This window comes from Carassius carassius, chromosome 25, assembly GCF_963082965.1.
Source record: "Carassius carassius chromosome 25, fCarCar2.1, whole genome shotgun sequence".
NCBI lineage: Eukaryota > Metazoa > Chordata > Actinopteri > Cypriniformes > Cyprinidae > Carassius > Carassius carassius.
In genome coordinates, this window is record NC_081779.1 from 609,965 (window position 1) to 635,495 (window position 25,531).

Here is a 25,531-nt window from a genome sequence, read left to right on the forward strand (position 1 = left end):
AACTTTTTATTCATCAAAGAATCCTGAAAAAAGTTTCACAGGTTCTAAAGAAATCTGAAGCAGCAGAACAGTTTCATCATTGATAATAATTCAGTATATTTTCATGATTTCTGAAGATCATGTGACACTGAAGACTGGAGGAATGATGCTGAAAATACAACTGTGCATCACAGAAATAAATTACACTTTAAGGAATACTAAAACAGAAAAATGCTATTTTATTTCATTTAACAATATTACATTTTTCATGTATTTTTGATCAAATAAATGCAAAAAGAGATCCCAAACTTTTGTCCAGTAGTGTGTGTATATATACCAATTGTCATGCATTAATAAAAATAATATTAGATATAAAATCTATTTTATTTAATACATATAGTATTCTTTTAATGTTTTTTTATAAATATATGTGCATCATTTTCTTTATTTTTTCTTTTAAATAAAAATGAATGAAAAGATGTGTTTATAAAAGATAAAGTCAAGTGCTAAAGTATTACGTAATTTAATTAAAAATTACGTGATTCAATAAAATATCAAATATATTTAGCTAAATATAGTATACTGTTTATTAAACATATTTATTGTATTAATTTAGTGTGTATTAATTTATTAAATATATGTACATATATCTTTATACTCTATAAATATATCTTTACAAAAATTAAAATATTTTAAAAATTTAATATTTATTTATTTATGAAAAATATTCATGGCAAGTATTTGTTCGAAATTCATTTACTAAATCTCATGCATTAAAAAGTGCTATAATTTCACTTATTATAAAAAAAAATGCTCTTTTTGCATTTCCATTAATGCATAGCAGATGTTTTTATCCAAAAGAGAAACAAAAAGCAATTAATCAAAGCAAAGCAATTTAGACAACAATAGTGATAATATACAATGGCTGTTTTATTAGGCAACGAGATTAGAAATCAAATTAGAGACAAGGAGAAGTGTCGATAAGAAAAACGTATTGTTTAGAAACTATTGTATAGTAAGGGTTTGGCGGTAAATGTGCTTCACAATGTCACAATGCAACAAATCTAAATGGTTTTGAAAACAGACTTCACTTTCTTCATGCAAACTGTAATTTTATATTCATTTCTGTTGCCTTTTGATTTAAGGATGAAATGAGAGCTGGAAATGTCTTTTCCTGGTATAACAGTTGCATCCTGTAATTTACCAGAAAAGTGAGTGTTATCAATGATGCCAGTACAGCCATTAGATTACATTTTTATGTAGAAATTTAACCCAACGCTTGGGTTAGTCCATTTTTGACCCAAAGTTGTTAATGCTTAACGTGAACCACCCAGATACCTGGACTTGGGTTAACCTTGGGTTATCTTGTTCTCTGTGTCACACTGCTCATGCGTTATGAGGGCTAGTAATTAATTTGGGGAAGACAGGTTTTGAGATTTCACATTGTAAGCCCTGGGTTAATGTTCTTGTATATTTACGAGGTAATTAACACAGCTGCACATGAACATGTCTTTATGACAGATTTGATGTCACTGATTAACAGTTTTGGAGGAGGAAATCATAGCCTTGTGATTCCCAATTTAAAATTAAAATGTGTATTATGTTAAAATTCTGGTTCGAGTTTTTATGGTGTGAGTCAAATTAACAATAATTGGATTTGATATTATTCACCAAAAAAATAAATAAATAAAAATCACACTATGAAAAAAACATAATCAGTGTAAAGGTAGTAAACCTTTACCATACTTCTCAGACATTACAAAAATAAGTAAACACGAAAACATGATTTTTAAAACTGTTAAACAAATGTTTTAAACTTGTAACAAAATGTAAAATTAAAATTATAAACAGTATGCTATTTTATTTTTTTATATTCCAGACAAATCAAAACTTCGGGTCAAATTGACCCGGAATATAATAAAACTCAAGATGATGTCATTCCAAACCTTTAATTTTATGCAAAACACAAAAAATATATTGTTTTAATGTTTTAACCATACATTGGAAGTCACTAGGTTCCAAAACAACATTAAACCCCACTGATTTTCACACTATGGACAAACAAACACAAGAGAAAATATCTTCTGTTGTTATGCACTGCTGAAAGAAAGTCATGTGGTTTGGAGTGACATGGAATGAGTGATGATTTATGGAGGTTCTGTCGCTTTAACACAGGGATGAAGACATCAGCTCAGGGTAAAGTGTGAATGTGATGGAGATGTACCTTCCCGGTGGTCTCGATGCCCCTCAGACAGCAAACCCACAGCAGAGTCCAGGCGCAGAATAGACACAAAACAATCCACCACTGCAGACCTCCAGAGTCCTCGATCACAGGCGTCGTGTTCAGTGTCTTTCTGTACCAGAAATAATCCACCGGAGAACTGCGCTCACATTCAGACACAAACCCTGTTAACACACACACACAGGATTAACGATAAATACACCTGGACTTGTATATTCATCGTCTTCATAAAAGGCTTTACGTTAACAAAGCATTGGTAACATTTAATTCACAGACATAAACATTCGATTTTTTTGTATTTATTTACATATGCATGTCTAATCCAAGATAACGCAGCTTGCATAGAGTTTAAAACATTATATTCTTACGCTGTAGTTATGTTTTGTTTTTAAAACTTAAATGAAGATACATTTACATTAAGAATATTCAGGAATTTGTACTGGAATATAAGATAAAAACACAGAATGGGAATGGCATTTTTTTGGCATGCTTGTTTGTTTTGTTGTGTAGTCAGTCAGGTATCTAAAGCATCACAATGGATTGACATGAATCCTGATGGTCCATACCCGTCCGGTTTTCATTGACGGGACATTGACTCCAGGGTAAAGGGTCCTGAAATGAGTTGAAGAAGTACCACAAGACCCAAGCAATGATGGTGTTGTAGTACATCCCCACCAGGAAGGACACCAGCATGGAGGCGATACCTGTGGATGAGAAGCACTTTCAGTCCCATCATTCATCATAATCACCAAAGAGACTGACGCTCATACATTATACAGAGTTTTAATGGGTCTTTCATGTGATTACGGTTTTACTAAGATCAGGTTTTAATGCAAAATCAGTGTTTTTTTCTTTATGTAGTGGTCTAGAGATTTTGGTCTATTTGATTCAATAACATGTCTACTTTAGACTAGTAGAAAGCAAAATACACACTTTTGTTTTTATTTTATTTCACTTTATCCATTTGCGCCTGTAGATTTCAATTATAACGCATATCTTTAAAAGTTTTATCTCCAATTCAGCAGCACTTACATGCACCAAAACTTACAGTTTTACTCCTATCTATATTCTGAAGATTTTCACTGAGGGGTTTGTTCATATATCATTCACGCACATATTTCTAGCATTTTCCTGAAAAAACTGTAAAATCATTTTTTTTTCTGCGTGTGATCTGTATTTTCTGATTTATGGAGTGATAAAAAGAGAAATATAAAAGCCCCTCTATAAAAACTTTAAAATCTAATATGACAACAAAATCAAACAAGAATTTTAAACCAATGTTAAGGTTTCTGTTCTGTAAAAGTATGCAAATTAGAATATATTCATGTTGAAATTTTGAACATGGTATCTCAAAAAACTTGTAATACAAAACAATTGTTTTAATATACTGTGAGTCAACTGGGGCAAGCTTGGTGAGGTCTATTAGTTAACATTTTTCACCTGTAGGGTTTTGCCTTAATACCCACCTACGCCAACTAAATACGGATTGATGGATCTCCAGACACCAACACTGCCTTTTCTGAGTCTCTGTCCGATGGCAAACTCCAGATGCAGAAGTGGGATTCCCTCCAGAACCAGGAGAATCAGGAACGGGATCATAAACGCCCCTAGAAAGGGTGAGATCATAAACTCTTTACACCACACGATTGTAATTTAAACTGAATTTTAAATAGTTTACAGCCGTTTCAAAACATTGACATCTCAAATGTTTCTCTTGAAGATCCTCTAAAGGAATAAAACTAATAACAACCACAGTAAGAATATAGAGCGCTACAATTATTGTGGAGCAGCATCTGTTTGCGTCCATTTTTCATTTAAAAAGCCATCAAAATGATTTTTTTCACCTGCACTTAAGCAGCACTTACATGCACTATGTGCCTGGTTTTATTATTGCACTTTATCTATTTGCGTCTTCACATTTCAGTTGCAGTTTGTATCTTTATATATATTTATTTTCTCAAAATGTGTTTTTCCTCCACTTCAGCAGCACTTACATACACTAAAACTTACAGCTTTATTCCCATATATATTCTGAAGGTTTTAACTGAGGGGTTTGTTCATAAATTAATCACTGGTTTTATTATTGCACTATTTTTTCCCTATAGATTTCAATGCATATCTTTAAAGGCCGTTTTCTCAAAAATTAGTTTTTCCTCCACATCAGAAGTATTTACAAACACCAAAACTTACAGTTTTATTCCCATATGTATTCTGAAGGTTTTAACCGAGGGGTTTGTTCATATTTAATTCACTGGTTTAATTATTGCACTTTATCTATTTTCGCCTATAGATTTCAATGCATATCTTTAAAGGCTGTTTCCTCAAAATTAGTTTTTCCTCCACATCAGAAGTATTTACAAACACCAAAACTTACAGTTTTATTCCCATATGTATTCTGAAGGTTTTAACCGAGGGGTTTGTTCATATTTAATTCACTGGTTTAATTATTGCACTTTATCTATTTTCGCCTATAGATTTCAATGCTTATCTTTAAAGGCTGTTTCCTCAAAATTAGTTTTTCCTCCACTTCAAGAGCACTTACAAACACCAAAACTTACAGTTTTATTCTTATCTGTATTCTAAAGGGTTTTACTGAGGGGGTTTTGCCTGGTTTTATTTTTGCACTTTATCGATTTGCGTCTACAGATTTCAATTAATGTATATGTTTAAAGGCTTTAAGGTTTTCTCAAAATTTGTTTTTCTCTTATTTCCGCAGCACTTACATACACTAAAACTTACAGCTTTATTCCCATCTATATTCTGAAGGTTTTAACTGAGGGGTTTACTTTATCTTTTTGCATTTGTCGATTTCTAATACTTTTTCCACTTCCACTTACATACACCAAACCGAGCAGTTTTATTCCTCTCTATATTCTGAAGATTTTTACTGCATGAACTGTTGATTACATATCATTCACATTGATTTATATAACATTTTATTTTAAACCATTTTACAACCTTTTAAACCGTTAAATTGCTAAATCAAATCAACCTCTAGATCCTAATATAATTTCTGTCCATGCTATATTACATTCATTATTATATAATGTACGTTTAAGTGCTCTTTAACATTCAGAACTGTTTCCTGCAGTATTTTGCAGTGTCATACTGTAACAGATGTTTTGCAAACAAAGTGATGTCATCAAATGATCAGCCTCTTTATCTGAGTGCTTGACTCTGCATGTGATCTCTTATCAGCCTAAAGCTTGGAAAGTCTTTAGTTTCTATGCAAATCTGAGCTTTAATACTACGTTCTGGATCAGTCTGACCCGCATTGATATGAGTTGTCAGAAATGCTCTTTTCCTGTAATATTTTTCTTGAAGTTTGGTGACTTTTTCTCATTTAGGGTCATGAACATGCTTGCAAAGTTTCAACACTCTGGAATGTGTGTGTGCAAATTTACAAATATGATGTTTGCAGGGTTTTTTTTAATGATTTTTTGTAATGATTTTTTTAATTTCATAATTTTTTTTGTGATGATTTGTCAGATTTACTAGGAATTTCTGAGTGAAAATTAGAAAATACCTTTTTATTAATAGTTTTTTTTTTTCAGTTCATGTTCTCATGTTTGGGAAAAATCAATGTTAAAGTTTTACTGATTTTACTTTATTTTTATACTTAAGTGTGATTTTTGTGTGTGTGTGTGTGTTAGCTGTATTGAATCCAACACCATAAAAACCGTACCTTTTCTGAATGGAAACTTCCATCTCATTTTATAGCATAGTAAATCTCGGCTTCATTCACGGTGGAAGCATCTGTTGCTCTGCTGATAATCGTTTTAAGTGGTTGCTTTCAGCCCTTTATAAGACTGTTTTGTTGTTTTATGAGGGTGTTTATAGTGATCTTTCTGTAGTTGTATCACATGCTTATGAAAATAACACAGAATTACAACATCACTTTCATCTTTGATCTTTAAACAGCAGCATTAATTGTTTGTACAATTTGATTATTCTCAGAAACACTTTTGGACAAATTGCTTTTAATACACTAACATATTTCCGAAATTGACATGCCATTTTTTTTCAAACGATCAAATATTTTAATGCACCACTTCTTTAAACTAGCAAAATCATAAAACACTTTAATGACACTTATAAATGTCTGAATGTCATTATATTAGATATATATATATATCAAATCAAGTGTTATTTATAGTAAATAAACATGCACGAATACACTTTATATTCATGATAGACAGAGGTTTGTCGGGTTGCATTGATAATAGATGTGGGTTTGTAAGTGAATGATATTGATACATTTAAGATTTGTGTATTTGAATTGCATATAAAAAAATAACATAAATAAACTTAATGTGATGCATATTTGTCAGTCATAAATAAAACTTTGAACTAATAAAGTAAATGTGTTTTAAATGCACAGTAATATGATTTGTTTCAATCCCATAATTTATTAACTTAATATTGCTCGTTTCACAATTTTAACCATTTAGAACTGAATAGATGTAATTATTTTTGCATAGAACAGATTAATGCAGATTAATGCTGCATTGGCATGCATTTACATACAAATCTTACATTTCTTTCATGTATGACGGAACAAATATGCATCACGTTTGTTAGTTTATATTAAAACCGTTGCATGCAAACATTTTACATGCACTTCAAATACATAAAATGCTAAAGATCCTGGTCACTTGGTCTGATGTTGTGAGTGTGAGTTTGGTTTGTGTTCCTCACCTCCTCCGTGGCTCTGGCAGAGATACGGGAACCTCCAGACGTTCCCCAGCCCCACGCAGAAGCCCACACAGGTGAGCATGTACTGGGCTTTGTTGTCCCACTGTGGACGATCTCCAGCCTCCTCCAGCTCCAGCTTCTCCAGCTCGGCGTGAGACGGGATCCGCTCGTCCAGACCCGGGTTTGGGAGCTTCAGCTTCAGCTTCATGTCTGCTGCGTTGGGTCTGATCACAGAGAGGGGTGAGAAGAGAGGAGAAGAGATGGAGTGATGGCAGGAGATGTCAATAAATACTGACTCCAACATGCACACGCTGACCTTTAGCACTGACATCTCCTCCCATATCCACACACACTCACTCTCTCACACACACACACACACACACACACACAAAACTTCTCTTTCAGTATGACACATTAAACTGATCAAATGTGCCAGTAAAGACATTTATAATGTCCCAAAAGATTTGTTTTTAAAATAAATTGCTGTTCTTTTGAACTTTATATATACAGTTTCCACAAAGATATTGTGCAGCACAACTGTATTCAACACTGATAATAATCAGAAATGTTTCTTGAGCAGTAAATCATCATATTTTCATGATTTCTGAAGATCATGTGACACTGAAGACTGGAGGAATGATGCTGAAAATACAGCGGAGCATCACAGGAATAAATTACACTTTAACACAGATTCACACAGAAAACAGCTGTTTAAATAGTAAAAATATTTCTCAATATTTTACTGTATTTTTTACAAAATGAATGCAACTTCAAACTTTAATATATCAGCAAATCTTTACAATAATAATCAGTTTAACATTAATGCATTAGGTATCATTACAGCATTTATTAATCCAGGTACAATTTTAACCAGCTTAAATATTTTAAATTGTAATAATATTTCACAATATTACTGATTTGACAGTATTTTTGATCAAATATATGGTATATATATATATATATATCTCTTATGGACCCATATTTAAAAAAAACTATAAAAATATTTTTTTTTCAAAATGACAAAATTACTAAAATTTTAAGTAAAATTAAAGTGAAATCTGAAAATATAAAAATAAAATATAATAAGAAATATTAACAAAACCTATAACAGCACATAAGTTTTACTAAAATAACACTGATTACAAAAAAAAAGGCTTAATGAGGCTTTATTGTAAAACTGTTGTGTTCAGAATCAAACTGACTCTTAATGACTTTACGAGGGTGGGTTTACAGGTCAAGAAGGTTTTATCTGACAGATACTCCCTACATCATCATAAATCCACACCTTCCACACCACAGTACTGAAGTCCAACCTGCTGAATAATAAATGTGATTTGAGATGTGATGAATGATTGATGACATTTGAACAGTTCAGCCGTCAGATGAAGATGTTCTCCAGAAACGTATTGACTCGTCTGAAACTCTTACATAAGATGAGAAGCCGTTCGGCACATTAACACGTTTCATCCGGTTTAAGTCATAAGTCATGGATAACATGATTATCACTGAAAAAACTCTTATAAAACACACTTAGGTGCTTTGTTTATGATGATGATACATTATGTTTAATGCTGCTTAAGTGTATATATGTTTGTTTGTTTGTTTGTTTTTTTGCAGTGCACTTTGACTAAATCCTGAACAATAACATTCAGCATCAGATGACTGTCACACCTGAACTTGAGGTCATGTTTACTACATTACTGATCTTTTATCTGTTTGTTTCCTCTTAACGATAACGAGTGACTAATACAGGACTGATAACACCAGCAGAGATACTGATCCATCTGTGGAGCTCAAAAGTGACAGTAAAGACATTTATAATGTTACTAAAGATGTTTATTTCAAATAAATGCTGTTCTTCTGAACTTTCTATTCATCTGTGAATCCTGACAAATCAAACTCATCACAGTTTCCACAGAAATATTAAGCAGCACAACTGTGTTCAACACTGATAATAATCAGAAATGTTTCTTGAGCAGTAAACCATCATATTCTCATGATTTCTGAAGATCATGTGACACTGAAGACTGGAGGAATGATGCTGAAAATACAGCGGAGCATCACAGAAATACATTACACTTTAACACAGATTCACACAGAAAACAGCTGCTTTACACTAGAATAATATTTCACAGTTTTTACTGTATTTTTGACCAAATGAATGCAGCTTTAAACTTTAGTATAACACGTTCAGTTTGTTAACTGTTTGTTAAAAGGTGTCGGTACGTTTTTTTCATTTATGTATGACACATATGCATCGCACTGAGTTTATTGTAAAATTGTATACGTGTGTGTGTGTGTGTGTGTGTGTGTGTGTGTGTGTGTGTGTGTGTGAGAGTGTGTGTGTGTGTGTGTGTGTGTGTGTGAGAGTGTGTGTGTGTGTGTGTGTGTGTGTGTGTGTGTGTGTGTGTGTGTGTGTGTGTGTGTGTGTGTGTGTGTGTGTGTGTGTGTGAGAGTGTGTGTGTGTGTGTGTGTGTGTGAGTTTTGAGATTTTGGGCTGTTTGGTTTTTTATAATGTCTTCTTTCAGACTAAGGTGAAAAGAAATACACTTTCAGGTGTTTATTTTAATTGCAATTTATCTATTTGCATCTGTACATTTCAGTTTGAATCCATATTTTTAAAGATTTTGTTGTTGTTGTTGTTGCTCTTACATACAGCAAACTTAGCAGTTGTATTCATATCTATATTCTGAAGATTTATACCGAGAGGTTGTTTATATATCATTCACACTGATGCATATATGTTATTCTTAAAAACATGTTGTATTTGAGAAATCCAAAATCCCCTCTGGAAAAACATTTAACTCTAATATGTCAACAAATTCAAAAATATATTTACATTTTTTTTTTATAAAATATATTTAAATATTTTAAAATATATTTCACAATCTATTTAACTGACCAAAATATATTTAGTAACAAAACGTTTCAAAATATATTTTCATAAACATATTTCCTACAAATATATTTTGGCCACTTTGTTTTGTAAATTTTAAAAAGCATTCAAAATATATTTTGCCCTTGAAGAAAATGCATTCACAAATGTCACATGTGAAGAAAACCTTTATTTGTTTTCTATAACAGACGTGAACATATAAAAATAAACAATGAATTAAGCCTAAATGTATAACTGGATATTTTTTTTTTTTTTTTTTTTTTTTTTTTTTTTATTTATTTAATTTTATTTGTGAAGTTGACAAAGAATATTTAAAATTTCCAAAAATATATTGAACTTCAATGCATACAACATATAGCATATTTTGCCAGGAAAAAAAAATCGCTATACGACTTGACTTTATCTAAAATTCAGGTTACTGCTTGTATGCAAATTAGTGCATATTTAATAGGATAATGCATCATTTGCATATTTAAACAGCATTTCAGAAAACTTGCAGCCTATTACAAAAAAAATAAAAATGTTTGCAATTTTGAATGCAATGAATCAACTGGGTAAATAAAGTTATATTTATACCTTTATTTATTTTTTTACCGAGACTTAAAACAACATTAGCCTATCATCCCACCCCGTGTGTTCTCCTGCTGGGGCAAGTTGAGCCAAGAGATCTTTTTTGTTTGTTTGGGGGCGGGAAGCCATATTTTTTGAATATTCCCAAGGATGCATCACATTCTGAAATGTATATACATATTTAAGTTTACTATCAAGTTATGTCATGTGCTGTACACCGTCAGAGTGCATTACTCTGCTCCGCCGCTAGAGGCCGCGGTTTGCCGATCATCATCATCATCGCGTCCCGCTGGTGGTAAAGCGCTTAATCCGCGGGGGGCGTCCGGCTGTGACCCGCAGCCCGTGACACGGACACTCGCGCTTAGCACGACACGGGACGAGCTTCTCTGCCGCTGACCGTGTGTTGTTGTCGTTACCGGGGAGGAAGGACGCTTGCCTGCTTGGAGACGCCCGTGCACGGATGCATCATGTCTTCGTTTGTGTGCCGGGTTCAGTTTCTAGATGACACCGATCCGTTCAACAGCACCAATTTCCCGGAACCGACCCGAGCTCCTCTCTACACCTTCAGAGAAGATATTCCTCTGATAAACCAGCTCGCAGGGGTCCACCGACTCCTCAAAGCCCCTCACAAGGTCAGATCACTCTTCAACAGCACACAAACTCACTACAATAGAGTTTAAAGCATTCATATAATGACCTTATGTTTATTTAAAAGTCTTTTCCAGGCAACAAAAACAAAAAATACTGTCTGAAATAATAAAGTTATACTTTGAAACCTCAATTTAGTTATATATATATATATATATATATGTTATATGGTCAGTTGTGGTGGTTTTAAAGCGCGACAGGTGCGGCACTGAGCCGCATTTAGAGCCGCTCATTCATTCACACTGATTTATGAGTCGAGTTAACACTGAAATAACAGTCAGAGAAATAGAATTATTTCCTAACACTTTACTGAACATTCAGACATAATACAAAAGAAGATCATATTTGATGCATCAGGCTTTTACAGCTCGAATATGTAGTAAAACCTATTGACATTTACTTGATCAAAACACACGAGAAGCTCGAGCTGAAGACGTTTCTCACTCTTAAAGAGCTTTGACTGGATAAAAGACTCAATCAGAGACCGAAGACGTGTTTGGATATATTATATGTCAAGGGTGCATTACTCTCTCGTAATTAAAACAGTAGTTCAGCCCAAAAGTATCCAAATATGTGACCCTGGAGCACAAAACCAGTCTTAAGTGTCAATAAATGATCTCTCATTGATGTGTGGTTTGTTCGGAGGACAATATTTGTCTGAGATGCAACTATTTGAAAATCTGGAATCTGAGGGATGCAAAAAAATCTAAATATTGAGAAAATCATCTTTAAAGTTGTTCAGATGAATTCTTAGCAATGCATATTACTAATCAAACATTAAGTTTTGATATAGTAACGGTAGGAAGTTTACAAAATATCTTCATGGAACATGATCTGTACTTAATATCCTAATGATTTCTGGCATAAAAGACAAATCTGTCATTTTGACTCATACAATTTATTATTGGCTATTGTTATAAATATAAAAAACAGAGACTTCAGACTGCTTTTGTGTTCCAGGGACACATATGTGCTCGCCATGAGATTATCCAAGATATAAATGAGTTTGTTTCTACATCAGGTTTGGAGAAATGTAGCATTGCATCAGTGTCTCATCAATGGATGCTCTGCAGTGAACATCTGGAGAAGACAAAATATGAACCAAATCCAGCATTAAGATGTTTTTAACTAAAATACATAGAGTCTTTAATCCATAATAACACTTCCTCCAGTGAAAAAGTGCATCTCCTGTTGTCTCTCACAGATTTGTTTAGAGCTGTTTAAACGCAGCTTGATCTGTGCAGATTTCTCTCCTGATTCAGACCAGAACACTTTTTCATCATTGCTGAGACACTGATGCAGTTTACTGGTTTTTAAATGATAAAAACACAGTCTTTCTACAATCAGAATGAGAAAGAACAGCTTGAAACATAAAAAAGTGTAAAACCATCATTAAATAATTGATACAAGAGACAGAAGATAAGCATAATGTTATTGTTTGTTAAAGTTATTATACATTATGTTATCACACATTTGAATTATAATGGATTCAGTATGCCTTAGTGTGTTTTTGTAGCTGATGTTCTGGGATTTGAGCTTCACTGGTTTTTTTAAGCTGACATCTGTGCGTCCCGCTCTCTGCTTCTCTCTGTTTGCATGTGGTGCTGTGTTTTTCTGTGTCAGTCTGTCATTTGAGAGAAAGTCATGGCCAGTAATTGACTGTTTGGGTCGAATCTGTAAAATTTGCATCTGCATTTGCCAGATACTTCATCTAAAGCGACTTATTGCATTAATTGCACACATATTATCATGCATTCCCTGGGAATCGAACTTGTGATCCTGATGTTGAAAGTGCCATGATCTACTGTTTGAGATGCACGTTAAAAATAAGGCTTAAATTTAAGATTTGTGTATTTGAATTGTATATAAATATTGTGAATAAATGTAATGTGATGCATGAATGATGAATGAAGCACGTCAGATTTCTGTAATTGAACAAATGTTTTTTGGAAATGCAGAATAACGAGGCCTCTTTTTTAATAAATCTGATTTGTTTCCGTCTCATACATTTTAACTAATTGAATATTGCATGTTGCACATTGTCATATTTTAACCATCTTCACACGTTTTAACTGAATTAATGTAATTGATTTCACAATGAACTATGAGTTATGCTAATTTGAAGCAATTTGAATAAATGCAAAAAGAAATTATGGAAATAGTTAATAATAAACTATGCTATGATTTGAGAGTACGGCTGATAAATATGCATTACATTTAGTTTATTAGTTTTTATTTTTGTCTTGATTGAGCTTTTATTTTTACATTTTCTGTTTTCATTTAAATTTAAGTTGAAATGAAATTAATTTAGTTTATCATTTTAATTAGTTTTTGCTTTTTTAAATGTATAATTAAAAAAAATGTATTTCAGTTTTCGTCATTTTAGTTCTTCAAGTTTAACTAAAATGAAAATGGCGACTAACAGAAATAAAAGTTTAATATTTTATTTCATTTCAATTAGTTAAATTATTTTGAGTTAGATTCTGGATAAGTTTGTGTTCAGTAAAGGTTAGGTCCAGGTTAAGATGGCGTGTTAAGTTGTGGTTAGGTTAGGGATGAGTTTATGTTCAGTTACGGTTAGGTTCAGGTTATGTTGCGATTAAGTTGTTTAGGTTAGAGATACATTTATATTAAGTTAGGGTTAGGTTTAGGTTAATTTGTAGGGCTGTGAATCTTTGGCAAGGCAGCGATTCGATTCAAGAACGATTTTTGCAAATTTAGAACGATTCAATTCGATTCGATTCACAATTAAATTCGATTCGATTCGATTATAACGATTCGATTCTGCATTCTTTAAGTGCATTCACGGGATTATTTCAATGCTTCTACTAAATTCTTTAAATGCTTAGTCAGGGGGCAAATTACAGTAGCATTTATGTTTAGACTCTCATTTTTGCATTTTTGACACTGTTTTCCTAATGAATGTTGTTCAGTTGCTTTGACGCAATGTATTTTGTTTAAAGCGCTATATAAATAAAGGTGACATTGACATTGACATAGAGAACCATAGGTTAGGAAAAAAAACAAAAAACCTTTTGTCCATTGTTAAATGCTAGTTTATGATGCGACATGGCATACATAAAAATGTATGTAAGCCAAGTTTTTAAAAAACAGCTTAAAGAGTATTATGTATAAGCTAACATTTTGTCACACAGGGGGGGGCGTAGCCATAATTTCAGAAGTGACAGAAATGTCAAATACAATCATTTTATGTATGTAGCCTATATAATAATAATAATAATACAACCCGAATTCCGGAAAAGTTGGGACGTTTTTTAAATTTGAATAAAATGAAAACTAAAGGAATTTCAAATCACATGAGCCAATATTTTATTCACAATAGAACATAGATAACGTAGTAAATGTTTAAACTGAGAAATTTTACACTTTTATCCACTTAATTAGCTCATTTAAAATTTAATGCCTGCTACAGGTCTCAAAAAAGTTGGCACGGGGGCAACAAATGGCTAAAAAAGCAAGCAGTTTTGAAAAGATTCAGCTGGGAGAACATCTAGTGATTGATTAAGTTAATTGATATCAGGTCTGTAACATGATTAGCTATAAAAGCTTTGTCTTAGAGAAGCAGAGTCTCTCAGAAGTAAAGATGGGCAGAGGCTCTCCAATCTGTGAAAGACTGTGTAAAAAAATTGTGGAAAACTTTAAAAACAATGTTCCTCAACGTCAAATTGCAAAGGCTTTGCAAATCTCATCATCTACAGTGCATAACATCATCAAAAGATTCAGAGAAACTGGAGAAATCTCTGTGCGTAAGGGACAAGGCCGGAGACCTTTATTGGATGCCCGTGGTCTTCGGGCTCTCAGACGACACTGCATCACTCATCGGCATGATTGTGTCAATGACATTACTAAATGGGCCCAGGAATACTTTCAGAAACCACTGTCGGTAAACACAATCCGCCGTGCCATCAGCAGATGCCAACTAAAGCTCTATCATGCAAAAAGGAAGCCATATGTGAACATGGTCCAGAAGCGCCGTCGTGTCCTGTGGGCCAAGGCTCATTTAAAATGGACTATTTCAAAGTGGAATAGTGTTTTATGGTCAGACGAGTCCAAATTTGACATTCTTGTTGGAAATCACGGACGCCGTGTCCTCCGGGCTAAAGAGGAGGGAGACCTTCCAGCATGTTATCAGCGTTCAGTTCAAAAGCCAGCATCTCTGATGGTATGGGGGTGCATAAGTGCATACGGTATGGGCAGCTTGCATGTTTTGGAAGGCTCTGTGAATGCTGAAAGGTATATAAAGGTTTTAGAGCAACATATGCTTCCCTCCAAACAACGTCTATTTCAGGGAAGGCCTTGTTTATTTCAGCAGGACAATGCAAAACCACATACTGCAGCTATAACAACAGCATGGCTTCGTCGTAGAAGAGTCCGGGTGCTAACCTGGCCTGCCTGCAGTCCAGATCTTTCACCTATAGAGAACATTTGGCGCATCATTAAACGAAAAATACGTCAAAGACGACCACGAACTCTTCAGCAGCTGGAAATCTATATAAGGCAAGAATGGGACCAAATTCCAACAGCAAAACTCCAGCAACTCATAGCCTCAATGCCCAGACGTCTTCAAACTGTTTTGAAAAGAAAAGGAGATGCTACACCATGGTAAACATGCCCCGTCCCAACTATTTTGAGACCTGTAGCAGAAATCAAAATTGAAATGAGCTCATTTTGTGCATAAAATTGTAAACTTTCTCAGTTTAAACATTTGCTATGTTATCTATGTTCTATTGTGAATAAAATATTGGCTCATGTGATTTGAAAGTCTTTTAGTTTTCATTTTATTCAAATTTAAAAAACGTCCCAACTTTTCCGGAATTCGGGTTGTAATAATAATTATTATTATTATTTTTTTTTTTTTTTTTTTTTACAAGGAATTATCTTCTTTTTGAATTACTTTTAATTAGCTGTAATAAATCAAATACACTGCTGGACAATAATCAATCATTTGTAATCGATATTTTTTTCCTAATGGCAATTTTATGATTGTTTTATATACTAGGCTACATTTTATTGCAATTATTTAAATTTAAACAGATATCTGTTTGCTAATGAAACAAACGCTACGTTCATGCATCTGATTATCAGATAAATCTCGCGCTCTTATTTTAAGGTCGTTGTCAATGCTGTGGTTAATTTTAAAAGTTTCCTTCGTATATTCGGTTCATCCACATTGTTTAAAAACATTTATCATTCAATGGATCTGTGCGTATGATTTAGACACTTACATTTCTGCTCCGTCATGCAATAAATACAGCTGTCGACGGCTCCGGTAACTCCGTCGGTAAGATGCACAGAGCCATTGACAAACTACAGAAAAGTAAAGCTACTTCACTTTAGTACTGGCCACGAGTCCTATAGATCACACGTCAGCTGCGTCAGAGACGAACGGAGCACGAGCGCAATCCTGTGACAGTTGTCGGTAAACAGTGGAGCGCGTGAAGGACAGATAAGAGGCACGATTCACGAACACTCTTCAAGGTCTCCATTAATTCGTGCGTGTAGTAATTTAATGTGTATACATTTTGAAAGCATTGAATCGCTATAGAAATCGCGATTCATTCGATTCTTAGCATTTTGAATCGATTACTGTCCAAGATTGGCGATTCACGATTCAAAAATCATGTTTCAAGATCGATGCATATGAATCGTCAGGGTTTGTAATCGATGCATCGAGAAAACGAGTGAATCGTTACACCCCTATTAATTTGCAGTTAAGTTGTTGTTAGCTTAGGGATAAGTTTATGTTAAGTTAAGGTTAGGTTCAATTTATGTTGCGATTAAGTTCTGGTTCAGTTAGGGATAAGTTTATGTTAAGTTAGGGTTTGGTTCATGTTAAGTTGCAGTTAAGTTGTTGTTAGGTTAGGGATAAGTTTATGTTAAGTTAGGGTTAGGTTCAGGTTAAGTTGCAGTTAAGTTGTTGTTAGCTTACGGATAAGTTTATGTTAAGTTAGGGTTAGGTTCAGGTTAAGTTGCAGTTAAGTTGTTGTTAGCTTACGGATAAGTTTATGTTAAGTTAAGGTTAGGTTCAATTTATGTTGCGATTAAGTTCTGGTTCAGTTAGGGATAAGTTTATGTTAAGTTAGGGTTAGGTTCAGGTTAAGTTGCAGTTAAGTTGTTGTCAGGTTAGGGATAAGTTTATGTTAAGTTAGGGTTAGGTTCAGGTTAAGTTGCAGTTAAGTTGTTGTTAGTTTACGGATAAGTTTATGTTAAGTTAAGGTTAGGTTCAATTTATGTTGCGATTAATTTCTGGTTCAGTTAGGGATAAGTTTATGTTAAGTTAGGGTTAGGTTCAGGTTAAGTTGCAGTTAAGTTGTTGTCAGGTTAGGGATAAGTTTATGTTAAGTTAGGGTTAGGTTCAGGTTAAGTTGCAGTTAAGTTGTTGTTAAGTTAGGGATAAATTTATGTTAAGTTAGGGTTAGGTTCGGGTTAAATTGCAGTTAAGTTGTTGTTAGGTTAGGGATAAGTTTATGTTAAGTTAGGGTTAGGTTCAGGTTAAGTTGAGGTTAGGTTAGGGTTAGTTTGGGGTTAAGTGTTTTGTGCGCTGCAGTAAAGGACATTTGGACAGTGGCTCATAAGAATTCAGCCTTCACTAACTACCACTTACACTGCAGATGAGATTCCGCCGGATCTATTTATAACCCGAGAATGTGAGACAGACGCTGTAGTCAATGCAGGAGATGTTTGACCAGAGTTCAGCTTTTCTGACAGGACTGATCTTCACTGCACTGCACTCTTATTATCTCACTTCAGATGGATGTCTATGTCTTCAGTGGCTTTCATACACTGGAATATATGTGCCCAGCTCTAATCTGTTAAATACAACTCTAAGGGGTGAAGATAATAAGCTATTATGTACATTAACATCATAATTCATCATGAACAGTGTTGGAACATAAAGATTATTGGAGTGTTTTACAAAATAACAAAAAGAAAAACAATCTCAGTCTTTCTACTTCAACATTTCACATTTAATTCAATGTTTCACTTGATGTTTCTTTGTGATTATTTTAAAGTTTTTGATAGCAGTTTCTGAGTGAAAATGGTTTCTAAACCCAATTGTCTTCAGTGTTTTAGCTTTTTAATTTAATACATTTAATTATTTTTTATTGCCAACAGATTTATGCTGATTCTAGGTGATGTGAATACATGCATTTTGAAAATATTTAAATAATATCAAAAAACTTTTTTTGAGTGCACTAAAGATTAATTTTCAAATGATAAACAAAGATCATTGCAGTACATGTTACTTCACTGTCACTTCTTTGTAATTCATTGTGAACTTTGCTAGCAGTTTTACAATTAATTATTACAATTAGTGAGTAATAGTAAATTGAAGATTTATGTATTTGGATTGCAAGTTAAATTTCCACCCATTTTTATTACACAGTTTTAACAAACTAATAAACGTATTTATTGAAATTGTTTAAGAAATTGAACTCCAGTGTGTGACACAACAGTTGAAAAATCCCACAGATGCACATTGATTTGTGCACATTTTCTTCCGGAAATGCAAAGATCTGGTTCATTTGTGATTCATTTAGTCTTTGTGAATCTGTATGCATCAGTCCCGACACATTTATCAGGGTGTATGTTTTGTAAAGCGGTTGTTAGCAGGCCCAGTGTTTGTGTTGGTTAAACTCTGCATCTGACTCATCATGTGCTTGTTTGAGATGGATTAGATGATTGTTCCTCTGCTGATGCTCTCCAAGCGTCATCTATGTGTGTTTAGAGGTGCTTCACCATCTCTATTGACTGTAAACAGAGACGTCAAAATGCTCTTCTTCATCCAGCAGGTGCAGCGTGTGATTCATGTGTGATTGATCGTTGGTTGTGAGACACATTCTTGGATGAGCCGAGTTTGTTGGTCTGAGCGTTGTCTTAAATCAAAGCTGATGTCTTAAGCTGGAAAGCAAGTGTTTGATTTGGGTTTGGTGAGTTCAGAGCTCAGAGTTTATATATTTTAAATTCACTGCATCTTCACATGCAAATATTTTGTAAATTTTGTGCAAATCTGCATTGTATTTTATATTGTAATTTATTGTCTTGTAACCTATGATTGCACGTGCTATACAGGACTCCCTTGTAAAAGAGACTGTGTCTCAATGGGACTTTTCCTGTTTAAATAAAGGTTATATATATATAATGGACACACCAAATCAACACTCACACGCTTACAGCTTTATTCACATGCTCAACCGTCTGATATACTGCATGAAAGCTGATTCTGATTAATATCATACAATGTTTTGCTAGTTTGTGAGATGTTTCTTTAAGGACCAAGCTGTCAATGTGCATTTCAGAGCAATTTTCCAAATATCTTGTCAGCTTCAGCCTGTGTTTGTACTAGAGGTTGACCGATTATCGGCACAAATATTAAGCTTTTTTTATGGTTATCGGTATCTGTCATTTTCAAAAACAATTTGCAGATAAAACAATTTAAAAGCATTTAAAGAGTTTTCGTCAGAGCCCTTGTTATTCTGAATTTTGACATAGTAATTTTTTTTTTTACACCAGACATGTATCAGTTCAAAATATCGGTTATCGGTCTACTTGATATGTAATAATCGGTATTGATTTATATAATCAGTATCTGAGTTTTTACCTTCTTGAACATATTTTGAGGACACATTTGTACACTAAAGTGAGCTAAACATGATCAAACCTCTTCAAGGAACAACCCTTTTTTTGATAGAAGTCTTTACCAAATCTATAAAAGTACACATTAAATCCATTTTATAAATATTTATATATTGCAACTTTCATATATGGTTCTTTGCTAATGTGAAAAGAGTAACAAATCAATGCATCTTTTATTTATGTTTTATTTAACAAAATTCTAGTGTACATAATGAATAATAAAATTTTAGCTTAAAAAATTGACATTTTTATTACTTTTATTAATATTGGGTATGGAAATAAATTATGATGTATAGTCTTTGTTTTTATACTGCTGTTCAAAAGTTTGGGTTCAGTAAAATTGTTGTATTGTATTTTTGAAAGACGTCTATTCTGTTCATCAAGGATGCATTTATGTGATCAAAAATACAGTAAAAATTTAAAACAGCTGTTTTCTCTATGAATCTATAAGTGTAATTTATTTCTGTGATGCGCCGCTGTATTTTCAGCATCATTCCTCCAGTCTTCAGTGTCACATGATCTTCAGAAATCATGAAAATATGATGATTTGCTCAATAGCACAAATCACTTACATGCTGAAGGCTACATGTGTTAAAAACGTTAGTACGCATGACTAAAGAGTGCATGAACAGCTGCGCTCATGACAAACACAGGTGTGCATATAAATTAAAGCACACAGGCTTTTACTCAGCTCTCTGAATGGGGAAACTCCACAGACTTCCATTGTTTTAATATGCTATTTGTAAGTGACTTTTCGTTCTGTTTTACAGATGTTTTCTTTAGATTGTTTAATTACTCGAAAGGGAACATAGAAAAATATGACTCCATTTGTGTTTCCTGCTAAATTTCACATACATAATAAATTGGGAATTTACCATACTTTTCCTAACTAGTGAATCGTTTTATTAATATGCAGCTCAAAATACATGTTAGATGGAAACATTGTGCTTTATGATTGATTGACTGTATTTGAAATAGTTTGACACTACAGTTCAACACTAGCACTGTATCTCATGGATAATAGTGTAATAATGTCACTGACTGTAGTGTGTGTGTGTGTGTGTGTGTGTGTGTGTGTTTCTGCAGCTCGATGACTGCGCTCTGCAGCTCTCTCACACCAGTGTGTATCTGGATCTGGAGTCGACACTAGACGAGCAGAGAGATGAACTCGAGGGATTTCTGCAGGACGACTGCGCAGGGTGAGACTCACACTACATAGTGCACTATACTGCACTTAGTGTGTTAGTATTATCCTGTGTGTGTGTGTGTGTGAGTGTGTGTGTTTGTGACAGTTGCTCTCACACAAATCACCTTTTTTATTGTGACTTACATCTGATTGAAAAAGAACAAATGTGGGGTGGGGCTTGGTTCTGTGCATCAGCTACTGATTGGATGTTATGAAGTGGGCGTGTCTCTCTGAGGGGCGTGAGTGAGAAGGGGCGGAGTTTAACATACACCAGGTTCACTTTTTTGAAATGTTAAAATCTTAAGGGAATTAATGTTTGAATGGCTTCAAAATATTAACATTTATTTTGTAACTTGTAGTCGGTATTATTATAGTTAACTAATAATAATAATAATAAAAAAAATGTATATTATTTCAACTTATTACCAAGGTTATATTTCTAATTTTTGTTTAGTTTAAATTGAAGTACTAAATACCAAACTAATAATGAATAATTATTATATATAAAATTTACAGTATATAAAATGAAGTTTACTGAAATTAAAAAAAAAATATTAAAACTTTAAAATACTTTTTTTTTATTTCAGCTATTTGCCAAGACATTTATTTTAATTTAATTTAACTTGAAGTGCTAAAATGACTAAAATCAATAATTAATAATTATTATAATAATTAAAAAAACATATTTTAACCATAAAAACTTTTTTGTTACTTAAATTGTTTTTTATTTATAAATATATAAAATTAATATATTAATATATATTATAATATATTAATATATAAAATATATATATATATATATATAACCTAATGACATCAAACAATAAAATTACAAAATCTTTAACTAAAATTAAGAAGAATTGTAAAATATAAAAACAAATTCAAAATAGAGCTGCAAGAAGCAATTAAGGGGCCAAAAACAAAAGAGCGCAAATTCAAAATTGCGGACAGTCTTGACCCGTAGAAATGTGAATTTTGGTATGTATTCGACTCATTATGAGCAACGGAAACAGAGGAAAAAAAGATTTTAGCTTCTTGACCTAAAAAGTCACTAGCGGAAACATGAGTGCAGATTTGGCCCATTGGTGGCGCTAGAGAGTTTGAGATAGAAACTCCAAATTTGCGATGGGTAATATTGAGACTGTCCTCTATCTGTGTGCCAAATTTCATAACTTTCCCACAAGCGGTTTTATGGGCTGCCAAAGACTTACAGAACAGAAGAAGAAGAAAGTGATTGGTCCCTAAATATTACATATGTATTTCTGTCTTTATTTTAGAATTAGATATTATTACTATTATTAAAATAGATTTGATTACTAAAATTTTACCTCTATAAAAATACTTATAACTTACATCAATGAATGGTGAACGTTTGAATGTGTTGTTAAATTATTAAAATATTAACTTAAAATCTCAACAGTGGATCAGTTTAGTTTACGGATGGGAAACGATGAACGTTCCCCTGTTTAAGGTTCTGCTCGTGGATTCCTGGAAGGTTTTTCAGTCTTTCTCATATCTGTGATTCTAGGACAGGAGAGTTAATGGAAAGAATGAAGCATCTGGATGAACAAACACATCTGGGAGAAAATGTGCTTTGAACGATGTTTTGAAAGGAAATGATGTGATGGAGAATCACAGTTTTATTTTGGAAGTCTGATCATCTCAGTCAAGCACCAAAAACTTTAAAAACTCATAATGTAGGTTTTCATGATCATTTTAATTATCCTCCCAAATGCAAACAACCTCTGATTGGCTGATCTAATGCTGTTATTGATTAGCTGTGGATATTTATTTCAATTTCACAGTATTCTGATTTAATAATTTTTAGTTATTGTTTTATTTTGATTGTTTTATTAAAAAAAATATTTAAATTAAAAAAAATGTGATTTAATGCTTTTTTTGGTAATTGTTTTATTTTGATTGTTTCATTTTTAAAGTATTTAAATTTTACATTTTATGATTTTATATTTTTTATAAATTGTGTTTATTAAATATTTTAATATATTTTTATTTTTTAAATGTATATTTTATATTTACAACTAATACATTTTATTTTTATAATTTTTAATTTGACATTTTATATGATTTCAGAATCATAACACATTGTGTGTGAGTGTGTGTGCGTGTGTGTGCGTGTGTGTGTGTGTGTGTGTGTTTTGATATTGTGTCTGTATGTTTCTGGTCATTATCTCTTGGCCATTTTATTGCTATTATCTTCTGTTCTGACCATTATTACTCATTTTCTCTGTGTTTTCAGGAGGGGAAAGAAGCACAGTGTGGTTTTACGCACTCAGCTGAGCGTTCGTGTTCACGCATGTATCGGTGAGTCTCAAACACACACACACACACATCTGAGCAAACATGAGTGAATATGAAGTGCCAGTAATCAGTATCGTATCTTCTGCTCAAAAATACATTCAAAACTGTGAAATATTATTCTAGTGTAAAGCAGCTGTTTTCTGTGTGAATCTGTGTTAAAGTGTAATTAATTTCTGTGATGCACAGCTGTATTTTCAGCATCATTCCTCCAGTCTTCAGTGTCACATGATCTTCAGAAATCATGATAATATGATGATTTACTGCTCAAGAAACATTTCTGATTATTATCAGTGTTGAACACAGTTGTGCTGCACAATGTCTGTTTCACTGATAGTGAGTCTATTCCTGGAGCTCAGGTCAAGTGTCTCATTGGCTGTTGCTGTTAGAGATCAGGGAGGGTCAAAGGTCGGGGCGGGGCTTTGATGCCTCCTCTCATCAGCTTCATTAAAATTCACACTTGACTTCCCAGCATGCCTTTGTATGTGGTCGCATTTCATGTGTCAGCGCAGAGGGACATTTGACACCTGTCTCTCTGTGTGTGTGTGTGTGTGTGTGTTTGTGTGTGTGTGAGAGAGAATGTGAGTGAGTGAGTGAGTGAGTGAGTGAGTGAGTGAGTGTGTGTGTGTGTGTGTGAGTGAGTGTGTGTGTGTGTGTGTGTGTGTGTGTGTGTGTGAGTGAGTGAGTGTGTGTGTGTGTGAGTGAGTGAGTGTGTGTGTGTGTGTGTGTGTGTGTGTGTGTGTGAGTGAGTGAGTGAGTGAGTGTGTGTGTGTGTGTATGTGCGTGTGTGTGTGTGTGTGTGTGAGTGTGTGTGTGTGTGTGTGTGCGTGTGTGTGTGTGTGTGTGTGAGTGTGTGTGTGTGTGTGTGTGTGGTTTTAAGTGGACAGATGATGAGTTTTAAGTCTCCAGACACCTGCTTCTCCTCGACTCCCATCATGCCTCTGCGTTTACTGTGTTGTGTGTAAAATCTCTGTATCACATGATCGTAAGTGCTTTACTGCTTTAATATATTGTGTGTGCACATAAACACAGACAGTACACAGGATTGTGTTACTCTGTCTGTAATGCAGAATTTGAAATGAAATTTATTGTAACACGAAATGACACAGAATTTTGGATTTTACCATTTAATTTTAGAAAAACTATTGTCAGATGCAGAAAAACTTCACTGTAACCCATCAAAATAAAATTCGACAGAAATGTATCAGTATTATACTTCAGAAAGTAGTAATAATAACAATTATTACAATAATAATTAAATAAATACAAATTATCTAATTTAAAGAAATATCAAACATTTTCTTCCAAGTTTTAATTTTAACAGAAAAACTATTTTGTGTAGCACATTATTTGCCAAATAATAAAAGTGATAAGTTAGATTGTAATATAAATGTACAAATATTTACATTTCATGAATTTTAAATAAAATGTATTATCTAATATTGACTGTAACTGTATCTGAACTGAATCTGTTTTCTAACGCTTTGAACTCAAGTGATTCATTCATTTTGGTTTGAGTCCATCGAGATCCAAATAAAAGCAGCTTCATCCGGTGATTACTGAATATATTTCCTCAGTTTCCAGCCAGTGTAAGTCTATTGTGACGTGTGCTGTGCAGAGCTGAAGTGCCTCTGTAACTGATATAACCAGGTAATTTTAGCAGTCGCTCGATGTTTTGGATGCCATGAGATGCCATCTGCGATATCTTTAGAAAGTGATGACAAGACAAACATGTGAAAGAGAGTCTGCAGCGGCACAGAGGTCAGGAGAGAGGAGGAAAAGAGAAAGATTTAATTACCTGCTGGATTACACACGGATCATTCAGCAAATAACACACTAAATAGAGTCCGGAAATAAATAAAAAAAGCATTTTAAATATATATTATATTATACGAGATATATTCAAAATTCAAAGAATCCAAGGAGATTATTATTTACATTTTTACTTAATTATTTTAATCTATATTCATATTTTTTGCACAGGATTTTAACCTACATTTTTTTTATAAATAGATGTAAATTAATATTAAATACAATTTAATACATTAAATTGAATTTAATGTTTATTTATAAAATATATTGTCTTATAAACTGGATTTATGAAATGTTTACTTAATATTTTAATTTCATGTGCATATATGTAAACAAAGTAATAAATTTTTCTTCAATATAAAAACTTTAAATATATGTTTTTTTAAAAACACTGATGAGAGACAGATGATGTCAGAGAAACTGTTTTATTGAATCATTTTTTACTTATTTTTGGAATAGCACAGATTGTAGTGAGGTTTATTTTTAAAACAATTCTGAAGTCAGAAAGATGAACTTAATTCAAGGTGTG

At 33.2% G+C, this 25,531-nt stretch overlaps 2 protein-coding genes across 2 annotated transcripts in view; one reads left to right on the forward strand and one right to left on the reverse strand.

The window, feature by feature from the left end:
• The window catches only part of LOC132104821 (sodium-dependent neutral amino acid transporter B(0)AT1-like), a 14,551-nt gene extending 7,403 nt beyond the window's left edge, over positions 1–7,148 (reverse strand). Inside the window, exons 1-4 of the mRNA XM_059510353.1 lie at positions 6,920–7,148; positions 3,688–3,828; positions 2,788–2,925; positions 2,204–2,385 (exon numbers count right to left, since the gene is read on the reverse strand). Of these exons, the coding sequence (XP_059366336.1) occupies positions 2,204–2,385; positions 2,788–2,925; positions 3,688–3,828; positions 6,920–7,124 (666 nt within the window). The 5' untranslated portion in view covers positions 7,125–7,148. The remainder of the gene's footprint in view (positions 1–2,203; positions 2,386–2,787; positions 2,926–3,687; positions 3,829–6,919) is intronic.
• Positions 7,149–10,732: 3,584 nt separating this feature from the next.
• Positions 10,733–25,531, forward strand: part of LOC132104822 (FH1/FH2 domain-containing protein 3-like) — a 63,216-nt gene continuing 48,417 nt past the window's right edge. Inside the window, exons 1-3 of the mRNA XM_059510354.1 lie at positions 10,733–11,014; positions 20,775–20,887; positions 23,132–23,196. Of these exons, the coding sequence (XP_059366337.1) occupies positions 10,850–11,014; positions 20,775–20,887; positions 23,132–23,196 (343 nt within the window). The 5' untranslated portion in view covers positions 10,733–10,849. The remainder of the gene's footprint in view (positions 11,015–20,774; positions 20,888–23,131; positions 23,197–25,531) is intronic.